This window comes from Capra hircus, chromosome 10, assembly GCF_001704415.2.
Source record: "Capra hircus breed San Clemente chromosome 10, ASM170441v1, whole genome shotgun sequence".
NCBI lineage: Eukaryota > Metazoa > Chordata > Mammalia > Artiodactyla > Bovidae > Capra > Capra hircus.
In genome coordinates this window covers 47,437,532-47,462,649 of record NC_030817.1, presented here as the reverse complement: position 1 = coordinate 47,462,649, position 25,118 = coordinate 47,437,532, and the positions used below count along the sequence as shown (strand labels likewise).

General features: G+C 37.4%; 1 protein-coding gene across 1 annotated transcript in view; it reads right to left on the bottom strand.

The window, feature by feature from the left end:
* Nucleotides 1–25,118, bottom strand: part of UNC13C (unc-13 homolog C) — a 678,662-nt gene that overhangs the window by 73,893 nt on the left and 579,651 nt on the right. The window contains exons 28-30 of the mRNA XM_005685753.3: nt 10,708–10,857; nt 5,293–5,416; nt 3,467–3,523 (exon numbers count right to left, since the gene is read on the bottom strand). Of these exons, the coding sequence (XP_005685810.2) occupies nt 3,467–3,523; nt 5,293–5,416; nt 10,708–10,857 (331 nt within the window). The remainder of the gene's footprint in view (nt 1–3,466; nt 3,524–5,292; nt 5,417–10,707; nt 10,858–25,118) is intronic.

The window sequence follows — 25,118 nt, the reverse complement described above, 5'->3', positions numbered from 1 at the left end:
TATGGGAAAACAGTTTTATAAAATTTGCAGTTCTGCCTAGAAGAGAACATAGCCAATATTCTTTCACATAGACTGGACCAATGTTTTCTTAGGTCATTCTCCCGAGGTAATAGAAATCAAAGCAAAATTCAACAAATGGGACCTAACCAAATGTACAAGCTTTTGGAAACCATAAACAAGACAAAAAGCCTACAGAATGGGAGAAAATATTTGCAAGTGATGCAACTGAGAAGAGTTTAATTTCGAAAATATACAAACAGCTCATACAACTCAACAACAAAAAATCCCAAACAACCCAATTGAAAAATGGGCAGAAGAAGCAGACTTTTATGGTTAGCAAAGGGGAAAGATGACAGGGACGGATAAACTGAGTCTGGGATCTTCATATGCACATTACTAAGATGACTGATAGGGACCTACCATATACCACAGGTAACTCTACTCAATAATCTAAATGGGAAAATAATTGGAAAAGTAATGGATATATGTATAACTGAATCACTTTGCTGTACACCTGAAACTAACACAACATTGTAAATCAACTATATTCCAGTATACTTTTTTAATTTTAAAAAGATGTAGTACATGTACATAATGCAGCAACAGGGATAAACTTAGATATTATCTACTAAGTGAATAATCTGAAAGACAAAGACCATAACGTGTCCCTTATATGTAGAATTTAAAGTGTGGCATAAATGAACCTACCTACCAAAGAAACAGACTCACAGACACAGAGAACAGACTTGTGGTTGTCAAGGGGAAAGTGGGTAGAGGACAGATGGACAGAGGACAGAGAGTTTGGGGTTAGCACATTCAAACCATTACCTATAGAATGGATAAACAATAAGGTCCTACTGTATATCACAAGTAACTCTGTTCAGTATCTTTTGGTAAACACTAATGGTGAAGAATTTAAAAAATGTGTATATATATGCAAAACTGAACCATTTTACTATACAGCAGAAATTAGCACAACATAGTAAATCAACTATACTTCAACTGAAAAATGGTAGTTCTCTATTTTGGCTACAATTTTAATCTTTTACATAACAATACAGAAGACTTATTGCTCAGTAATTCAAATAATAATAACTAAATGGACCAATAACTTTAAAAACTCAAGGAACAATAATAGGAAAAATATGTTTTAAAACTAAGTTGTTTTTCTATCAATCACCTATGAACAACAGGATTCTATTTTTAGTCCATAGGGTTGCAAAGAGTCGGGACACGACTGAGCGACTGAACTGAACTGAATGAATGAATGCTTTTAGAATATTTTTTTCATAATATGCTTTTAGTTTATTATAATCAAGATAATTCACTGAATTGAAGAAATTTTGAGGCCGCTAAAGGGATATAAGTGCTGTGGTTTCTGTGGACTGATGTTTCCCAGGTAGCATACATATGTCCACTGAGGATCCAGTCTCTCTCTCACTTAGTGTTCATAAGATTTGAACGGGGTTGACAGCACTCCTCAGCTCAGGTGTGGGTATGTGAATTAAGCCCAGTGGCATATGTCATCCCCCAGGCCACGGTGGTTGGCTTGGGAATGGTGATAATATTGCATTAGCACTGATGATGTGCCTGTGGACTTTGCTAGAATTTCCTGCATCAAGGTGGGTGTTCTTTTCTATAAAATTTCAAGTTCAAAACTGTTAGATATAAGCAGAGAACTGTCTTACAAACAGGAAAGGAGGATTGTTAAGGCAGTAAGTCAAGGGAAGAACAGAATTGAAAGAGAGTAACTGGCTTCTGTAACATTGCTTGACTTCCTAATCAAGCAGTGATGGAAACCAGAGTTAGCCCAGAACTGTAAAATTTCATGGAGCTATAAATTCCTTCCTTGCTTTTGTTAGTCTGGCTTTCCATCACTTGAAACTGAAACAGTTATAGCTGATAAAGCATTCAACTCAGGAAGCTGAAGCTGGAGGAGATGCAGTATCTGTTTCCTGATGTCACACAGACCTACACACACTGCCAAGGCCGTTTCTTTTGTAATAAGGGACTGTGATGTTTCACTTTTCCAGGTTTTCTATGAGAAACTTCAATGCTATATAAATCCATTTTTCAAAAGAGGGGATAGAAATCTCAGGGAGGTAATAAGAGGGGTCAAGAAAATGATTGAGATCCAAGATCCAAAACAATAGTTTGACAGTGGCATCTACTTTCTACTTTCCCTCTGAACCACCAACATCCCTGAATACTTGTGAGAAACAATCTCATGTGATGGTTCTGTCTTCTAAATGGATTATTGGCCTTTAACTGTTTTTCTGAAAAGGGGACAAAGTAGGTGATATAACAAGGTACTGCCATTATAGGGCATCTATTTCAACTCAGTAAGCAAATATGCAGTCACATGGATGCTCTTTCCCCTGTTGTGTACAGACAAAACAGCCCCGATGATATGTAACCCTGAGCTGCCAGCCTGGGGAAGAGACAAGAGAATGCCCTCTGTGAGTGGAAAGAGGCATATTCTTTGCAGTTACCATGCAAAGATGATGACTACGTTATCATCACAACAATCCTCTGGGCCAAGGGTTAACACTGTCGTGGTTTTACAAATGGCAAATCTGAAAATTAGACATGTTCAGTTCCTTGGCCAGTGTCACATATTTGGAGGCAGCTGAGGTAGAACGTGGTCAGTATCTGGAACCCACCCCCATGCTACAGCATATTCTCATAGGTAGAAAGAGAGCAAGAACATACATTTCAACTACAGGTACAAGTTTGGCCTATATGTGGTCCATTGATAAATGAATGTATAATAAAAAGTGGTATGCACTTACAATATTATTCAGCCTCTAAAAGGAAGGAACTCTTGTTATATGGGACAATACTGAGGAAACTGCAGGACATTGTGCTAAGTGCAAAAAGTCCATTACAGAACAACAATATATATTTTAACCAGTCAAATTTCTACTCTAGAGGGGAAAAAAAATCTGAGGTTCTCTAAACAACTGCAAAGTCCTGTGACTCTCAAGCAATAATAAAGGGTAGGATTGTTTATACAGCAAATCCTTGTTATAGTGGGGTTGATTATCTTGACAAGCTCAATGTCTGCTTTGATAAGTTTATTTTCCTGCATTAGGTTTCCTGCCTGAAGAGTTCTCTAGACTTTACTGGGTTTCTGTGGAGCACTGTTTGCCTTTCTTCATATAAAGCCAGTTCACAATAAAAATGAAAATATGCTAATTTATTTCAAAAGCAGTAATCCTGAATGCTTCAACACAGTCAAAAATTCCCAGCTGCCCTATGAATTGGAAAGTAAAAAAAATATATAGGGTGTGGGGAGAAGAAAGCACAATTTAGTCCCTCCATTTTACTCTAATTACTTCTTAGATTGTGATATCTCAGACACACATCCTTAGTCCTTCTGTGTTGGATATCACTACTAATAGGAGGCTGGTTTCTCACAGAACTATAGTCAGTGCACTACCTTTTACAGACATATTCTTATTACCTTCAGTTTGGAGAGTTGTCCCAGATCTTTAGCTGCAATGAAAATCATCTGGGGTCCCTAGGAACACACACAGAAAAGGAGAGAGACAACTTGTAAGATCTTCAGTAACAAAGTAGAAATGTAGTCAATAGACAGTGTTCTCTATTTTACTGATTATGTTTGTGACTTTTATTTTATAGGCCCTAAATTGGTCTATTTTACAAATTGGATCTGGATACCTAGCAGATAGCTAGGGTTGTATCTGGCAATACAACTGTCCTCGCAAGCATCCTACTTCTGGAAGTTTCAGTCTGAGTTACTGCTCTGGCAGCCAGTTTAGGGTACAACGCGGATTACATCAGTGAGCTTACCTTTTATTTATTTATTTGTAGCAGAGGCAACTCCTTCCCTCCACTCCCTACCCCTTAAAATAAATTACGTAAAATTTCAAGATCCAGAGCTGAAGAAGGTGGAGCTGGTCCTCCTGACATGCCATCCAAACTGTCAGAGCCCTGCCTTCTAACTCCTTCCTCAGCCAGAGGTTTTTCCCTAGCACCTCAAGGCCCTGGGGAAAGCTGAAAAAAACATCAGAATAAACGTTGGAAGCACTACTAGAATACTCATTAGTAGCCTAGAATGTAAATAGAGTGTGTAAATAAAGCGACCCAACTTGCAGGTTGCCCTGACAGCCTCCCCTATTGGCCAATTAAGTGAAAGCTAGCTGACGTTAAAGAAATGCATTATGTATTATAGGAGAATAAGAGACATAAGTGTGTATGTTTCTACGTGTGATTTGGCTACCCATATGATTATACCACATACCCATGGCATGAAGTAAAACTCAAAGTCATTTATATTTAACACTCCCTGTCTGGTGATAAATCAACAAACATATGAATCTTTGCACCTTGGAACAATTTGCAAGAAAATATTTTCTATATAATTTCACTGGCTAAATTTCACTGAGTGTGCATGATTAATAGTGTCAATATATATTTTAATTTAAAATTACTCATTATTTATATCAACTGGTCTTTCTCAGTCACCAGAGCAAGTGCTTGTTAGGGTTATTTCTTTCTTTGCTTGGCTCAGGATATGTGAACTGAGTTAGCTGGTGTATGCAGTTGATCACTGTCTGACTTTGCTGTCATTGATCTTTTTGGTTCCTTTATATTTCACATTGTCTGATACAATCATGTCCATCAAATCCACTAAAAGATATCACCTATATTTACATCCAAGTGCAAAGGTGATTGATAAAAGCAAAAGGTTAAAAAAAAAGAGTCCAGAGAGCAGGGTTAGATTTATCTTTATAAACTGTAAAATTGCAGGAAGAAACACAGCAAGCATATTCTAGCATATATCTGTTCTTCTGGGATGAGGTTTCATAATAAAGAGAAAGTGATTTGTGTAGACAAGATAGCCCTATAAATTGGGCTTTGATACATTTTTTTTAAGAGATAAAGTTTGAAATATCAAGCAAGTGTGAAGTTTGACTACTATTCCCACTATTTAAAAATGATTTGTAGTGGGGGTGGTGGAGAGTTGGATTGAGAGTTTGGGACTAGCAGATACAAACTACTATATATAGAATCGACAAACAAGGTCCTGTTGTATGAGACAGGGAAACTATATTCAACATCCTGTAATAAGCCATAATGGAAAATAAAATTGATTCATATAAGGAAATGTCATTGGAATGATCCTTGCTAAGCCATTGTATACCAAACCCTTTTCCCCCAAATGAATTTAATTACTATTTCATGTGGATCAAAACCATTCATTGAAACAAAAACCAATTAGATGGGTTATTGGAAGTATAATCAAACATGAGTTTGAATACTTACTGTTTGATCTGTCAGAGGAGGGAGAACGATTTGTTTCTCTATTTTGTTAAGAACTAGCTTCCATAACTCTTTTAATACTCGCTTCAGGACTGTTCTCTCACAGATCTTTGCTGAGAGACTTAATCTGAAATAAAATACATAATTGCTTAGGAGTCTCTCATTGAGGTATCACCTTATTTTACTGATCACGCATTCACATTTTTCAGGGCTGAGATTCAGATACCTGAATAGGCCTTTATAATTTTCAGATGCTAAATTTCATTTACTGAAAACAAAATACATAATGTAAAAAATCTGCCTCATCATATTTTATAAAATTCATTGTTTGGTAGAAAATGAATTCAGAGTATTTCTTTTCTTAAATTGCTTCCCAAATTGACATCAAGGCTCCCAAAGTACAGGATTTTTCCTGCATTCCAGGGTTGCATGCCCCATGTTCATGGTATCGGCCAAATACCAAAGAAACACATTTTCATCACTAACTGGCATTGGATCTGCACAACAACATGGCAAACAGGCATATGATTCACTCAAAAGCAAAACTCATTGCTATTTTTTCCCAATTTTCTTGAGATATTGATATCTAACACTGCGTAAGTTTAAGGAGCATAAGACAATCATTTGATAAATGTACATATTGTGAAATGATCACTACAGTAAGTTTAGCTAACATCTATCACCTCACAGAGTTATATTGTTTGGCTTATAGTAAGAACTTTTAACATCTACCCTTAGCAGTTTTCAAATACATGATACAGTATAGTTTCCTATAAATATGTATATATATATATATATATGCTATCCTATAAATACTGTACTGTATATATATGCTATCCTCAGTACTTACCTTGCTAGAAGTTTGTATCCTTAGACTTTACTCATTCCCAACAGACACAAATTTGTTCTCTGAGTTCAGATTTTCTAGATTCCCAATTCACCAACTGTGATAGGCTTAAAGTATTTACCAATTCTTCTCATGGTGAGATAATGATGGTAATGTCATTGAGCATTTATATAACACTTTAGTTTAGAAACCTCTTCTGCAGATATTTCTGGGATTAGTATATCCATTTCAGAAATCAAACACCAGCTCAGAGAGGTTGGAGGGACTCATCTAAGGACATGAAGCTAGTGAGTGAGGGATGAGATTCAGTAGGTCGTCCAACAGCCTACGCTACCCTTGGTAAACGCATTTGTGCATGAAGGCCCAGCAGTATCTGAAGGCACAGTTCTGCACAAAGATTTATGGAAAGTACCATAACTTCCATTACTTGACACTGAACTCTGAGACTCTTTTAATAGAAGTTTATCAAACCTGTTGTACAGAGTGCCAAAGTTGGATCATATATTTCAGGGTAGCCTAATGAACTTTCTATAGTGCTACTAAGTACTTTGAATGGTTGGATGCAGAAATTACAAACTGGGATCTGATAGAGACAGAACTGACTTTTAAATATTTAAATATAAAATTAATACTAACACTTAAGGAGTTAATATCTAAAGGCATGTGATGTTTGAGAGTGAAAGAGGAGAGTGAAAAAGTTGGCTTAAAGCTCAACATTCAGAAAACTAAGATCACGGCATCTGGTCCCATCACTTCATGGCAAATAGATGGGGAAACAGTGGAAACAGTGTCAGACTTTATTTTTTTCGGCTCCAAAATCATTGCAGATGGTGACTGCAGCCATTAAATTAAAAGACGCTTACTCCTTGGAAGGAAAGTTATGACCAACCTAGATAGCATATTCAAAAGCAGAGACATTACTTTGCCGACTAAGGTCCATCTAGTCAAGGCTATGGTTTTTCCAGCGGTCATATATGGATGTGAGAGTTGGACTGTGAAGAAGGCTGAGCGTTGAAGAATTGATGCTTTTGAACTGTGGTCTTGGAGAAGACTCTTGGACTGCAAGAAGATCCAACTGGTCCATCCTAAAGGAGATCAGTCCTGGGTGTTCATTGGAAGGACTGATGCTGAAGCTGAAACTCCAGTACTTTGGCCACCTCATGCGAAGAGCTGACTCATTGGAAAAGACTCTGATACTGGGAGGGATTGAGGGCAGGAGGAGAAGGGGACGACAGAGGATGAGATGGCTGGATGGCATCACCAACTCAATGGACATGAGTTTAACTTAACTCTGGGAGTTGGTCAGGGAGGCCTGGCGTGCTGTGATTCATGGGGTCGCAAAGAGTTGGACACGACTGAGCAACTGAACTGAACTGAACTGATGTTTGAGAAGCAAAGGAAGAAATTTCCCAAGCTCATTTTCACATAGAAGTATCTCTCCTAACACTGCTGTGTGTAGAAGCTAGTATATAAAAATACATGACAGTGACCTACCCTGGAAGAAGGGGAGAGCTGGGGGGCCCTGGAGGCATAGCTGTGGAACTCTGTAGCCCCACAAGTTTGGAACCCATTGTTCAGAGGCAGTAGTTCTAGCTTGCTGGTAGATGGATATTCACTATATGGACATGGAGTAGAAACCAGATGATATGTCATGAAAAAAATAACAGAACCTATCCTCAGAGAAATTCTTTGGATGATTTGAGACACAACAAATCTGCCAATTTTGCAACAGCTGTGTCATTTCCATTTGCTAAAGGTCTGAGTTTAAAAACTGATCTTGTTTTTATGGTCAGCTCATGTACTTGGTGTGCTGTCTAACTCTGTTTAAACTGGACTTGAACCAATAAGAATAAAATTGTTGATATGTTTGCAGCTCTGCATGGGATTTCTATTAGCTGGAAATGGCCTTATAGTTTGTTTTATAGAGTAGTGAGGTCTTGGTGGGGAAAATGAAGCATAAAGTGTTGTATAATACTTAGGGAGGCTACACAAAGAGAGCCTGTACATTTATAATATAACACAGTTTTTAAGGGGATCATCTCAAAACCACCTTGAAGACTTTTGGCCTTAATAATTCATTTTAAATAACAAAAAACAGAGGGGAAATCTAGCAATTGCTTCCTTAATTTAGTCAGAGTTAACCAACTTGGTAATGTAAGCTGAACACATATATTTTGGAACCTGAACTGTCTATTTTGACTGATCACAGAACCAATTAACCAGACAATTTTCAAATGTTATATATACTTGCTGACAAGAGAGATATCTTGCCATACAGTTGACCACATTTTTATAAAAAGGTATCCACTTGTTTTTCCCTCCCTCTGGAATTCCCATCTCCCATTTTCATACATACAAACCCTATTTGCCTTTAAAGAAGACCTAACACAAATGATAATTATGCTGATCATCTGAATAGGAGACTACTGTATCATCCCTTATCTCATTTATCTGCTATACTTTTCTTTTTTTTTCTTTCTAAACTGTTAGTTCCTTGAGAACAGAACTGATATCTGACTTTTTAAAAGGTCCCCTAATAAGTAGATTTATGGTTATACATTCTGTATTAGCCCTCAAATTTCCAAGCTCTCCATGCCTATCTCTTCCTCAAATTTTAAAATCTTACCGATTTTTAAAGTTCACTGATGTTTTTCTATTTTTATAGTCTCTTTCTACTAAGAATGTGAGGAAGTTACATATGATGATACAATAAAGTATAATTAGATATAGAAGAGACTATTTTAAGACTGACTAAAACAATAATTGAAATATATTGAAAAGAAGGGCCAACCTAGTTTATGTATTAGCTCTGTTTTATGGATGCTGAAATGGAGTCAGAGTTGCTTAACTAGTAGAATACTGGAGTGGGTTGCCATTTCCTTCTCCAGGAATGTTTTATAGAGTAGTGAGGTCTTGGCGGGGGAAGAAGGAATCTTTCCTTCTTCCCTACTGAGGGATCAAAGCTGCAACTCTTGTGTCTCCTGTATGGACAGGCAGATTCTTCACCACTACAGCACCTAGGAAGCCCTAGTAGGTAACAGTACTGGAATAATTCAAAACTTTCTGTATGTTTCACAACTCTTGGTTATAGCATATGCAAAAATAAATAGTTCTGCCAGTGATAAATGTGTACCTCTGAACTGCTGACTGGAAATCTCTAAACAGAAGGCATTCTGGTAGGAGTTTTAAGAGGTTTAGGATTGTTTTATCCTGCTCTCCACTCACCATCACAGTCACAACTAAATGGTAGTTTCTGTGAATCAATTGTCTCATCCATAGAAAAGAGTCATGACAAAAACATCAAGGGGTTGTTAGGAAATTAGGTGATAAGAGTAAAAGTGTCTAGTAAGAACCTAAAGATATGAAGATGGCTTTTCCTCTTTCTTCCTCTTCTCTCCCTCCTTTCTTCTAATTTTTTCTTCTACACCACCTGCCTATTTCTTGCTAAGCTACCTAATTACCTATTCACCTCTCTTCTATATATTTCTTCACAGCAAACAGAAAATAAGAATTTTTATAACAAATACTAAAATTAAAGTGATAAGAACATTAGTGTTACTTATGCAGTAAGGTTATAAGCAAAGGGAAATGAAATTAAAGGAGAAGTTATTAATATATAGGGAAGGTTCTTACTAATTCCTTCTTTGCTGTTCCTATCTTTAACAAAAGGTAATGTATCCTTATTTATCTTGGTCTCATTGGTATTAATTAATTTGTCACAACAATATTAAATGAGGTAATATAAGTAAAGTAGTAGATATTACGCTGGTCCCTTGGTAGGCATTCAAAATTATGTTCTCCTTTTCTACTTTCAGTTCTGGTTTCAAGTATCACCGTTGAAGAAATCATACCTCTTGTTGTTTTGGATCAATGGTTTCCAATTTTGGACACATTTGAAACTACAGGTGCCTACTCCAAACTTACCAAACTAGAACTTCTAAGAGGAAGTGACCAAATAGAAAGGGAAACAAGCTAACCTTTTTAGTTAAGAACACTATCTTAGTTGGTCATGAAGGCCTCCTTTCCCACCCATTCCACCACTACTGAACTGAAATCTCAATGGAGTCAAGTACTTTGACTCTCCATCATCACTGTCCAGTGTCTAGATTATAGCGTTTGATGCAAATGGACACTAAGTAAATAGCTGATGAAGGTGGGACAAGGCAGCAATTTACTTGTCTCTGGGCTGATAGTCATATTTGTGCTATTATCTTCTTCAGCAGGTTTCCGGCATGAACTTGGATATTCTGGACTCACTTCTATCTATCTCCACGTCCAAATGTTATCTGAGAAGCATGAAAATCCTAATCTCTCTGTGCCTCAGAATAGCAGCCTCCTTAGTTACCAATACTTATTTCCTCTCCACTTTTCCTTTTCTGTACATAGTCATTCCTTCTATTTTCCCATCTAGTAATGAATTAAGAGTTTTGTTTTTTTGTTAATGAACTGATCTATTTCTGTAGAAGCCCTTTAAAACTGTCCTACATAGAGGAAAATGATTTCCCCCCCTCAAATGCATATCTGTTGAACTTAAGGCAGTGTATAAAGAGAAAATTGAGCAGAATACTTACGTTTTGTCCAAGAAGTCCATGAGAGGTCTTAATACAATCTCTGCATCCATAGCTGCACTGTTCTTATTAGATGCAGTATTTCCATTTGCTCTCATTTGATTTAGTTCGAAACTCATTTGTTTTATACACCCTTCAATGATAAGCTGGAAACTGAAAATAGAGAATATAAATTATGGAATAAAGCAAATAATTATGGTTTCCTTTGCCTGTGTCTGTTAAATTCACCCCAGGGAGTTTGATTTGTTTCCAATGGCATGATTTCCTTTGCTCATTAGTTTTCAAACTTATTGTTCAGCTGCAAAGTTTTTTGTTGCAATGAAAACTTACTTGGAACCCTTATATGTAAAGAAGATAAGAAAGATGCTTTTTGGGTTGAATTTAATTTGAGTGGGGGATCATTCGGTCCCCATCTCTCCCGGTAACAGCTGAATTTCTCAAAGCACTGTTTTAAATGACATTTTCTTACTGGTTTTTAACAGTTGGTTACTCCTTCTTCAGTTAGCCTCTGGGACTCAAAACCTTCTTGGCTTTCCTTCAGCCTCACTGGCTGCTCCTCTTCCATTGTCTGGCCTCTACCTCTAGCCTAGCTTAGCATATTAAAACACAGAATGCCTGGGTAGTTTTAATTTCAGATAGTGATTTTTTTTTTTTTTTAGTGTAAGTATGCCCCATGTAGTATTTGGGGCATATTTATACTAAATATTGCCTATTTTTATATGGAGTTCAAATTTAATTTGACATATGCTGTATTTTATCTGGCAACCCTATATTGGCAAGCCAACTTCTAGGCTCAGTCCAGTATTAACAAACACTAACTGTATGAGAGGAGACAAGTTGTAAAGGTAAGCACACTGGAAAGTGGGCTTGGATAAATCAAGGCATAGCTTAAATAAAACCACTTAGTTTACCACCTAGGATATTTCATAATCTATGAACACTCTGAAGTAAAACTAGACAAAATCATCCTTTAAATTTTACTACCACAAGCAAATTAATAATTTGCTTAACATTTAAAGTATAGGAGATAGAAAATTAAAATTAAAAAATTAAAATTTTAATTAAAATTAAAAATTAAATTAATTAAAATTTCTCTTTAGCTCTATAGAGAAAGTACTGTAAAGGAATGATGAAAGAAGCATTAAAAGTAATAAAAAGCAAAGTTTACCCCTTTTACCATTTGTATAATGATTTAACTAAACATTTAATGAAGAGAACTTAAGCTAAATATACTGAAACAAGAAAAGCTCCTTATGAACAGTTTGTAGGACAAACTCATCTTTGTAGCAAAATAAAAAACGTATAAGTAGAGGTGACAAGCCTAACAAGGCTGGTGATAGCTGGTTGTCCAAGAAAACAATGTTAGTTCAACTTTAAAAATTACCCAAAAGTTATAACTTTTAATGTATTTTTAAATGTTAATCTAAAAAGGTATAGCTTTTTAGAAACCTTATCAAAAGAGTAAATAAACACCTTGCTGCTAAGTCACTTCAGTCGTGTCCGACTGTGTGTGACCCCATAGACGGCAGCCCACCAGGCTCCTCTGTCCCTGGGATTCTCCAGGCAAGAACACTGGAGTGGGTTGCCATTTCCTTCTCCAAAATAAACACCTTAGTTAGCTTAAAAGCAGCCACTAAGTACAGGAAGCATAGAGAGTCTCAAACTCAAGGAGAAATATGCCAAGACACATACTAATCAAACTAACAAAAATTACATTCAAAGAAAAAATATTAAAAGCAGCAAATGATAAGCAAAAAATAACATACAAGTGAACCCCCATAAGATTACCAACTGATTTTTCAGGAGAAACTCTACAGGCCTTAGGGAGTGGCAGAATATATTTGAACTGATGAAAGGGAAAAACCTACAACCTAGATTACTCTACCCAGCAAGTATCTCATTCAGATTCGATGGAGAAATTAGAAGCTTTAAAGAGAAGCAGAGCTTAAAAGAATGCAATATCACCAAAACAGCCTTACAACAAATGTTGAAGGAACTTCTCTAGGTGGGAAACATAAGAGAAGAAAAGACCTACAAAAACAGACCCAAAACAATTAAGAAAATGGTAATAGGAGCACATCCCTGGTGGCTCAGACAGTAAAGAATCTGCCTGCAATGAAGGAGACCTGAGTTCAATCCATGGGTTGGGAAGATCCCCTGGGAGGAAGGCATGGGAACCCACTCCATTCTACTTGCCTGGAGAATCCCCATAGACAGAGGAGCCTGGCAGGCTGCAGTCCATGCGGTTTCAAAGAGCTGGACATGACTAAGCATGCATATGAATAATTACCTGATATAAATCGATTAAATGTTCTAATCAAAAGACACAGACAGGCTGGATGGGTTAAAAAAACAAGACCTATATATAAATGCTGTCTATAAGACATCCACTTCAGACCTAGAGACACATAAAGACTGAAAGTGAGGGGTTGGAAAAAGATATTTCATACAAATGGAAATAGAAAGAAAGCAGAGTAGTAATACTTATATCAGACAAAATAGACCTTAAAATAAAGACTGTTATAAGGGACAAGGAAAGACACTACCTAGTGGTCAAGGGATCAATCCAAGAAGAAGATATAACAATGATAAATATTTATGTACCTAACATAGGAGCACCTCGATACATTAAAAGAAATGCTAACAGCCATAAAAGGGGGACTCAACAGCAAACCAATAATAGTGGGGAAATTTAACACCCCACTTATACCAATGGACAGATCATCCAGACAGAAAATTAATAAGTAAACACAAGCTTTAAATGACACACTAGATCAGACAGACTCAACTGAAATATATAGGACACTCCACCTGAAAGCAGCAGAATACCCTTTATTCTCAAGTGTACATGGAACATTCTCCAGGATACATCACATTCTGAGTCACAAATCAAGTCTTGATAAATGTAAGAAATTTGAAGTCATAACAAGCATCTTTTCCAACCACAACACTATGAGATTAGACATCGATTACAAGAAAAAAAGCTGTAAAAAGTACAAACACGTGGAGGCTAATTAATATGCTACTAAATAACCAAGAGATCACTGAGGAAATCAAAAGATACATAGAAACAAATGACAATGAAAACATGGTGACTCAAAACCTATGGGATGCAGCAAATGCTTTTCTAAGAGGGAAGTTTATAGCAATATAATCCTACCTTAAGAAATGAGAAAAATCTCAAACAACCTAACCTTACACCTAAAGCAACTAGAGAAAGAACAAGCAGCAAAATGCTAAGTTAGCAGAAGGAAAGAATCATAAAATTTAGAACAGAAGTAAACTAGAAATGAAAACAATAGCAAAGATCAATAAAACTAAAAGCTGGTTCTTTGATAAACAAAATTGATAAAGCTTTAGCCAGACTATCAAAAAAAAGGAAGAAGCTTCAAAGCCATAAAATTATTGGGCTGGCCAAGAAGTTTGTTCCAGTTTTTCCATTACATCTTACAGAAAAAAACCCAAACAAATATTTTGGCCAACCCAATAGAAATGAAAAAGGAGAAATTACAAATTGATACCATAGAAATACAAAGGATAGTAAGACTATTACAAGCAATTGTATGCCAATAAAATGGAAGACATGGACCGATTTTTAGAAAGGCACAGCCTTCCAAGACTAAACCAGGAAGAAATAGAAAATGTGAACAGACCAATCACCAGTAATGAAATTGAAACTGATTAAAAATCTTCCAGCAAATAAAAGTTCAGGAACAGATAGCTTCACAGGCAAACTTTATCAAACATTTAGAGAAAAGCTAACAACCGTCCTTCTCAAACTCTTCAAAAAAAAAAACAAAAAACTTTTGAGGGAGGAACACTCCCAAGCTCATTCTATAAGGCCATCACCCTGATACCAAAACCAGACAAAGATATCACATATCCACATCCACAAAAATGACAGACAAGTATCACTGATGAACACAGAAGCAAAAATCCCCAACAAAGTACTAGCAAATAGAATCTAACAACATATAAAAGTGTCATACACCATGATCAAGTGGGATTTATCCCAGGGATGCAAGGATTCTGCAACATACACAAACCAACCAGTGTAATACACCACACTAACCAACAGAGGAATAAAAACTCTATGATCATCTCAATAGATGCAGGAAAAGCTTTTGACAAAATTCAACACCCATTTACAATTAAAAAGCTCTTCAGAATGTAGGCATAGAGGGAACTTACCTTAAAAAGCTCTTCAGAATGTAGGCATAGAGGGAACTTACCTTAATTAATAAAGGCCATATTTGACAAACCCACAGCTATTAATAACAATATGCCCAATGGTGAAAAACTGAAAGCATTTCCTCTAAAATCAGGAATAAGACAAGGATGTCCATTCTTGCCACTATTATTCAGCATAATTTTGGAAGTCCTAGCCATGGCAATCAGAGAGGAAAAAGAATCCAAATTGAAAGAGAAGTAAAACTGTCACTGTTTACACATGACATAATACTATATATAAGGAATCCTAAAGAGGCCACCAGAAATCTACTGGTACTAATCAATGAATTTGATGAAGCTGTATGATACAAAATTAAAACACAGAAATCTCTTGCATTCCTATACACTAGCAAAAAAGATCAGGGAAAGAAAATAAGGAAACAATCCAATTGAAAAAACAACAACAAAAAATACCTAGGAATAAACCTACCTAAGGAGGCAAAAGATCTGTACTCAGAAAACTATAAGATACTGATGAAAGAAAGAATGACCACATAGACAGATGGATAGATATACCATATTCTTGGATCAGAAGAATCAATATTGTGAAAACAACTATATTATCCAAAGCAATCTACAGATTCAAAGCAATCTCTATCAAGTTACCAATAACATTTTTCACAGAATTAGAACAAAAAATTTTACAATTTGTATGGAAACACAGAAGACCCCAAATAGCCAAAAGCAATCATAAGAAAGAAAAAATGGAGTTGGAGGAATCAGGCTCCCTGACTTCAGACTGTGCTACAAAGCTACAGTAATCAAGACAGTATGGACACACACACACGCACGCACACACACATGCATGCACGCATGCACGCACACACACACACACACACACACACACAGACACACACACACACACAAATACAGATCAATGGAACAGGACAGAAAGCCCAGAGATTAACCCTCTCACCTATGGTCACCTAATCTATGACAAAGAAGCCAAGAATATAAAATGGAGAAAAGTCTGTCTCTTCAATAAGTGGTACTAGGAAAACTGGAGAGCTAAAGCTAAAAGAATGAAATTAGAACACTCTCTCACACCATACACAAAAATAACCTCAAGTGCATTAAAGACCTAAATGTAAAGCCAGACACTATAAGTCTCTAACAGGAAAACATAGGCAGAATACTCTTTGACATAAGTCACAACAAAATCTTTTTTGACCCACTTCTTAGAGTAATGAAAATAAAAACAAAAACAAACAAGTGGCATCTAAGTAAACTTAAAAGCTTTTGTACAGCAAAGAAAACCATAAACAAGACAAAAAGACACCCTCAGAATGGGAGAAAATATATGAAGCAACTGACAAGGATTAATCTCCAAAATATACAAACAGCTCTTGCAGCTCAATATAAAAACAAAGAACACCATCAAAAAATGGGTAGAAGACCTAAACAGGCATTTCTCCAAAGAAAGCATACAGATGGACCACAGGCATATGAAAAGATATCAGCATTACTAATTATCAGACAAGTGCAAATCAAAACTATCATATCACACTGGTCAGAATGGCCATCAAAAAATTTACAAACAATAAATGCTGGAGAGGGTGTGGAGAAAAGGGAACCCTTCTAAACTATTGGTGGGAATGTAAACTGGTACAACCATTATGGAGAACAGTATGGAGGTTCCTCAAAAAACAGAAAATAGAACACTATATGACCCAGAAATCCCACTCCTGGGCATATACCCAGAGAAAACCATAATTTCAAAAGATATATGCACCCCAAAGTTCACTGCAGCACTACAATAGCCAGGACATGAAAGCAAGCTAAGTTTCCATCAACAGAAGAATATGCCATATATATATACACACACACACACACACACATATATATACACATACATACACACACATACATACATACATATAACTCAGCCATAAAAAGGAATGGAATTGTGTCATTTGTAGAGACATTGATGGACCTAGAGACTGCCATACAGAGTGAAGTCAGAAGGAGAAAAGGAAAAAAGGGAAATTTTATAGTAATGCATATATGTGGGATCTAGAAAAAAGGTACTAATGAAACTATTTGCAAAGCAGAAATAGAGACATAGACCCAGAGAACAAACATATAGAATACCAAAGGTGGCATGGAGGGGCTGGGCTGAATTGGGAGACTGAAATTGACATATACACACTACCATGTATAAAATAGATAACTAATGAAAACCTACTGTATAGCATAGAGTACTCTACTCAATGCTCTGTGGTAACCCCAATGAGAAGGAACTCCAAAAAGGAAGGGATATATGTATACTTACAGCTGATTCACTTTGCTGTTTGGCATAAATTAGCACAACATTGTAAAGCAACTATAATAAATTTTTTAATAAAAGCATTCAAGCTCAACAATTACTTTATCTTAATATCAACAAAAGCAAAATCAACCCCAAGGTGTTACACTGGGCTAATCTATTAACCAATAGACACAATAATGTTAATATAAGTAACAAGAAATACTTCTCCTTGCATAATCTATATAAGTAACTAATATCATACTGATAGCTTAAAGCAAATAAGAGGTGGCAAGAATGCACAGAAGAACTATAGAAAAAAGGTCTTAATGATCTGGATAACCATGCTGGTATGATCACTCATCTAGAGCCAGACATCCTGGAGAGTGAAGTCAAGTGGGCCTAAGAAGCATTACTACAAAGCTAGTGGAGGTGATGGAATTCCAGCCGAGCTATTTCAAATCCTAAAAGATAATGCTGTTAAAGTGCTGCACTCAATATGCTAACAGATTTGGAAACTCATCAATGGCTACAGGACTGGAAAAGGTCAGTTTTCATTCCAAAAGAAAGACAATGCCAAAGAGCATTCAAGTACTGTACAATTGCAGTCATTTTACATGCTAGCAAGGTTATGCTCAAAATCATTCAACCTAGGCTTCAACAGTACATGAACCAAGAACTTCTAGATGTACAAGCTGGATTTACAACAGGCAAAGGAACAAGAGATCAAACTGGCAATATCTGTTGGATCACAGAAAAAGGAAGGGAATTCCAGAAAAACATGTGCTTCATTGATGGTACTAAAACCTTTGACTGTGTGGATCACAACAAACAGTGGAAAATTCATAAGGAGATGGGAATACCACACTACCTTACCTGCCTCCTGAGAAACTGGTATACTGGTCAAGAAGCAACAATTAGAACCAGACATGGAACAATGGACTGTTCCAAAACTGGGAAAGGGGTATGTCAAGGCTGTATATTGTCACCCTGCTTATTTAAATAAGATGCAGAGTATATCATGCAAAATGCTGGTCTGGGTGAAGCACAAGCTGGGATCAAGTTTGCTGGGAGAAATATCAATCACTTCAGATATGCAGATGATACCACTCTAATGGCAGAAAGCGAAGAGGAACTAAAGAGCCTCTTGATGAAGCTGAAAGAGGATAGTGAAAAATCTGGCTTAAAATTCAACATTCAACAATTGAAGATCATGGCATCCAGTCCTATCACTTCATGGCAAATAGATGGGTAAAAATGGAAACAGTGACAGACTATTTTCTTGGGCTCCAAAATATCAATGGATGGTGATTGCAGCCATGAAATTAAAAGACACTTGCTCCTTGGAAGAAAACCTATGAAAAACCTGGACAGTGCATTAAAAAGCAGAGACATCACTTTGCCAACAAAGGTCTGTATAGTCAAAACTATGGTTTTTCCAGTAATCATTTATAGATATAAGAATTAGACCATAAAAAAGGCTGAGAGCTAAAAAATTGATGCTTTTGAGCTGTGGTTTTGGAGAAGACTCTTGAGAGTCCCTTGGACTGCAAGGAGATACAACTAGTCCATCCTAAAGGAAATCAGTCCTGAATATTCACTGGAATGATGCTGAAGCTGAAACTCCAATACTCTGGCCACCTGATGCAAAGAACTGACTCACTGGGAAAGATACTGATGCTGGGAAAGACTGAAAGCAGGAGGAAAAGGGGGTGACAGAGGATGAGATGATTGGTTGGCATCACTGATTCATTGGCAATGAGTTTGAGCAAACTCCTGGAGATAGTGAAGGACAGGCAAGCCTGGGTGCTGCAGTCAAGGGGGTGGCAAAGAGTTGGACATGACTGAGTGACTGAACAACAACAGCAGCAAATAAATGCAATTAAACATTAAGTTACTTATTAAATACACTTTAACCCAACATAGGCAGGCCCTCAAGAAAGACTAAAAAAAGATTTAACTAAATCTGTGAGGTGTAATCCTTAGTATTATAGTTTTCACTCTTTATATCCTCCTACACCAACTTTGGTGGTTCCTAACTAAACAGCCTGGAGTAACAGGCAAATCTGGCCTTGGAATACGGAATGCAGGGCAAAGACTTATAGAATTTTGCCAAGAAAATGCACTGGTCATAGCAAACACCCTCTTCCAACAACACATGAGAAGACTCTACACATGGACATCACCAGATGGTCAACACCAAAATCAGACTGATTATATTATTTGCAGCCAAAGATGGAGAAGCTCTATACAGTCAACAAAAACAAAACCAGGAGCTGACTGTGGCTCAGATCATGAACTCCTTATTACCAAATTCAGACTTAAATTGAAGAAAGTAGGGGAAACCACTAGACCATTCAGGTATGACATAAATCATATCCCTTATGATAATACAGTGGAAGTGAGAAATAGATTTAAGGGCCTAGATCTGATAGATAGAGTGCCTGATGAACTATGGACGGAGGTTCGTGACATTGTACAGGAGACAGGGATCAAGACCATCCCCATGGAAAAGAAATGCAAAAAAGCAAAATGGCTGTCTGGGGAGGCCTTACAAATAGCTGTGAAAAGAAGAGAAGCGAAAAGCAAAGGAGAAAAGGAAAGATATAAGCATATGAATGCAGAGTTCCAAAGAATACCAAGAAGAGATATGAAAGCCTTCCTCAGCGATCAATGCAAAGAAATAGACGAAAAGAACAGAATGGGAAAGACTAGAGATCTCTTCAAGAAAATTAGAGATACCAAGGGAACATTTCATGCAAAGCTGGGCTCGATAAAGGACAGAAATGGTATGGACCTAACAGAAGCAGAAGATATTAAGAAGAGGTAGCAAGAATACACAGAAAAACTATACAAAAAGATCTTCATGACCTAGATAATCACAATGGTGTGATCACTCATCTGGTGCCAGACATCCTGGAATGTGAAGTCAAGTGGGCCTTAGGAAGCATCACTATGAACAAAGCAAGTGGAGGTGATGGCATTCCAATGGAGCTATTTCAAATCCTGAAAGATGAGGCTGTGAAAGTGCTGCACTCAATATGCCAGCAAATTTGGAAACGTCAGCAGTGGCCACAGGACTGGGAAAGGTCAGTTTTCATTCCAATCCCAAAGAAAGGCAATGCCAAAGAACGCTCAAACTACCGCACACTTGCACTCATCTCACACGCTGGTAAAGTAATGCTCAAAATTCTCCAATACAGGCTTCAGCAATACGTGAACCATGAACTTCCAGATGTTCCAGCTGGTTTTAGAAAAGGCAGAGGAACCAGAGATCAAATTGCCAACATCCACTGGATCATGAAAAAGCAAGAGAGTTCCAGAAAAACATCTATTTCTGCTTTATTGACTATGCCAAAGCCTTTGATTGTGTGGATCACAATAAACTGGAAAATTCTGAAAGAGATGACAATACCAGACCACCTGGTCTGCCTCTTGAGAAACCTATATGCAGGTCAGGAAGCAACAGTTAGAACTGGATATGGAACAACAGATTGGTTCCAAATAGGGAAAGGAGTATGTCAAAGCTGTATATTGTCACCCTGCTTATTTAACTTCTATGCAGAGTACATCATGAGAAATGCTGGGCTGGAAGAAGCACAAGCTGGAATCAAGATTGCCAGTAGAAATATCAATAACCTCAGATATGCAGATGACCCCACCCTATGGCAGAAAGTGAAGAGGAACTAAAAAGCCTCTTGACGAAAGTGAAAGAGGAGAGTGAAAAAGTTGGCTTAAAGCTCAACATTCAGAAAACGAAGATCATGGCATTTGGTCCCATCACTTCATGGGAAATAGACGGGGAAACAGTTGAAACAGTGTCAGACTTTATATTTTTGAGGTTCCAAAATCACTGCAGGTGGTGACTGCAGCCATGAAATTAAAAGACGCTTACTCCTTGGAAGAAAAGTTATGACCAACCTAGATAGCATATTCAAAAGCAGAGACATTACTTTGCTGACTAAGGTCCGTCTAGTCAAGGCTATGGTTTTTCCAGTGGTCATGTATGGATGTGAGAGTTGGACTATGAAGAAAGCTGAGCACCAAAGAATTGATGCTTTTGAACTGTGGTGTTGCAGAAGACTCTTGAGAGTCCCTTGGACTGAGAGGAGATCCAATCTGTCCGTTCTGAAAGAGATCAGCCCTGGGATTTCTTTGAAAGGAATGATGCTAAAGCTGAAACTCCAGTACTTTGGCCACCTCATATGAAGAGTTGACTCATTGGAAAAGACTCTGATGCTGGGAGGGATTGTGGGCAGGAGGAGAAGGGGACGACAGAGGATGAGATGGCTGGATGGCATCACTGGCTTGATGGACGTGAGTCTGAGTGAACTCCGGGAGTTGGTGATAGACAGGGAGGCCTGGCATGCTGTGATTCATGGGGTTGCAAAGAATTGGACATGACTGAGTGACTGAACTGAAGTAAACAGCAGAAAATACTAAGAGATTTAAATAGCGGAGACTCTGAGCATATCCAGTAGCCCTCTGTATTGTCTGTTACTCTCAACTTCAACAATAAGTGTGATTATAAGACACACACAAGCAGGCAAGAAAAAAGCCAGTTAGGATAATGAGGGTAAATTAATCACATCTTGGGAATGGTGAGAAGGAGTTACCAGGTAATAATAATAAGAAACCTGTACTGTGTGCTAGTCAAGAAGCAACAGTTAGAAGCAGAAATGGAACAATGGACTGGTTCAAAACTGGGAAAGGAGTGTATCAAGACTGTATATTTTCATCCTATTTATTTAAGTTAGATGCAGATACATCTACATCTGCATCTGGGTAGATGAATCACAAGCTGGAATCAAGACTGTCAAGAGAAATCAACAACCTCAGATATGAAGATGATACCACTCTAATGGCAGAAAGTAAAGAGCAACTAAAAAGCCTCTTGATAAGGGTGAAAGAGAAGAGTGCAAAAGCTGGCTTAAAAATCTACATTAAAGAAATGAATATCATGGCATCTGGTCCCATCACTTCATGGCAAACAGATGGGGAAAAAGTGGAAACAGTGATAGATTTTCTTTTCTTAGCTCCAAAATCACTGTGGACAGTGACTGCAGCCATGAAATTAAAATACACTTACTCCTTGGGAGAAAAGCTATGACAGACCTAGATAGCATATTAAAAAGCAGAGACAATTATTTGCCAACAAAAGTCCACATGGTCAAAGCTATGGTTTTCCAGTAATTGTGCATGATGAGAAAGTAGGCTGAACACCAAAGAATTAATGCTTTCAGACTGTGGTGCTGGAGAAGACTCTTGAGAGTCCCTTGGACTTTAAGGAGATCCAAGCAGTAGATCCTAAAGGAAATCAACCCTGAATATTCATTGGAAGGACTGATGCTGAAGCTTCAATACTTTGGCCACCTGATGCAAAGAACCGACTCACTGGGAAAGACCCTGGTTCTGGGAAAGATTGAAGGGAATAGACAAAGGGGTGGCAGAGGATAAGGTGGTTAGATTGCATCACTGACTCAGTGGACATGAATCTGGGCAAACTCTGGGAGATAGTGGAGGACAGAGGAGCCGGGTGTGTTGTAGTCCATGAGGATGCAAAGAGTCGAACGTGACTTAGCGACTGAACAGCAACAATAAGTAGCGGTAGGTACTTGGAGCAATATACAGGAAAGGTAAATCATGTTGGAAAACATTTGACCTGGTTGATTTACCACTAGGTCATCAGTGATCCAGCTGACTGTAGTATTAAGCACCTTTGAAATAGCTACTTTCTTAGAACTGATTCTTAAATCAGTGAATTGAGGTGGAGGCTTGACTGAGCAGAAGGTATGATACTCATGATCCAAAAATGTACAAACAGGCTCCTACAACAGACCCAGATGGTAAACACCCACCAGAAGACAGCTCTGTGTGTGGGATCAGACATATGGAGGAAGGATTACCAGAGAATAAGAGAGAATGCTCTTCTACCCTACCATTAATCCAGGCTGAATCAATACTAGCATCTGACCTGAAAATCTTCTGTCTCTATCAACTTTTGGTAAAGTCACCTAAAGAGTCTTTTTTTCTATCCATTTTCTGCTTGAAAAGTTTTTATTAATCAGTAGGGCTTCGGGTGGCTCAGCAGTAAAGAATCCACCTGTGATGCAGAAGACACTGGTTTGAACCCTGGGTTGAGAAGGTCTCCTGGAGAAGAGCATGGCAACCCACTCCAATATTCTTGCCTGGAGAATCCCATGAACAGAAGAGCCTGGCAGGCTATAGTCCAAAGAGTTGGACATGACTCAAGCAACTGAACACACATACACACACACAATACACACACAGTACCAGATAATAATGACAGACTCTATGAGCACTTGAGAAGCCACAGAACACACACAGAATTCCTATGAAATGTTCCTGATTTTTAAAATTTATTTAATCCAGCTAGCCACTGGTACCCAAGATTGAAAGAAGTGTAATAAACCAAAGAACTAAACTGCAAGATATGAGCATAAGCAGAAACCTGAGTGGCAAAGGTTTAGAAAACATTAAGAACATCGTTAAGATATCACTGAAGTTTTATCTCACTTAGTCTCAGTTCCCAGGTGGGTTTCCTATGTGTGTATTATAACCCAGAGACCCAGGCTTCAGATGTTTAGTTTGGCTTTGCCCTGGCTTTCCGGAAAAAAATCATCCTGCCAGCTACATAGAGTAAAATAATTTAATTGTGGGTTTTAATTACAGCAGATGAAATAGATTTGGGGCAATTAACTATGCACTTAATTTTAAAACTCACAACCACTAATTTACACTAAAAGAAAGGTGGATTCCAACTGAAATTATCCAGTTTGACTCTACTGCATGATCAGACTGATCCTTATGGACTTCTCACCTACCCTGAGTATGAAATACAGACTTGGTTGGTAGTGTGGAAAATAAATCCATGGCAACAGAATATGATAATTATTCTTTTTATAAGGGAAGCCTAAAAGCTCAGTACGTCAAGACTGCATCTGGCTCAGCATCTAAACTGTGAAGGGGCTCTCCATGAAGATGATGAACACACCTCTGATACCAAAGAGGAGTCCAAGCATAGGACTTGACTTTGCTTCATTCCTACATTTGAGAAAAAGTATGATACTTTGTGTCTTTTTCTTTTTAGTCTTTCTGATTTAAGAGTGGCAAAACTAATCAGTAGTTGTCTGTTAAGCATGTGTCTTTCCAAAATACACATAAGTCATTACTAGATTCCAAAGAGATAGCTAGCCCTCTCCTTAAGAATAAATTTCAATCTTATTTGAGAACTGAAGTCATAGGTTAAAATAATAAGTCAATATTTATTGAACTAATACTTACAGCGAATTCTGTATGAAATTAATGAACTTCTTCAAAGATGTGTTTGATTTACCATTATATCCAAGAAAACAAACAAACCAGCCAAAGAATAAACCTACTCAAGAAGGCAAAAGACCTATACTTCAAAAACTATAAAATACTGATGAAATAAAATTGAGAATCACACAAATAAATGGAAAGAAATACTATATTCTTAGATTGGAAGAATCAGTATTGTTCAAATGACTATACTACCTAAGGCAATCTAAAGATTCAATGCAATTCCTATCAAATTAACAATGACATTTTTCACACTACTGAAACGAAGAAAAATTAAAATTTGTATGGGAACACAAAAGACCTCAAATAGCCAAAGTATCTTGAGAAAGAACAGAGCTGGAGGACCCATGCTCCCTGACTTTTGACTATGCTACAGACTATATTAAAATACTACAGTAATCAAAACAGTATGGCACTGGCATGAAAACAGACACAGAGGTCAATGGAAAGGACAGAAAGCCCAGTGATAAACTCATGCACTTATGGTCAATTAATCTATGACAAATGAGGCAAGAATATACAATCAAGAAAAGACAGTCTCTTCAATAGATCATGCTGGGAAAACTGGACAGCTACATGCAAAAGAATGAAATTA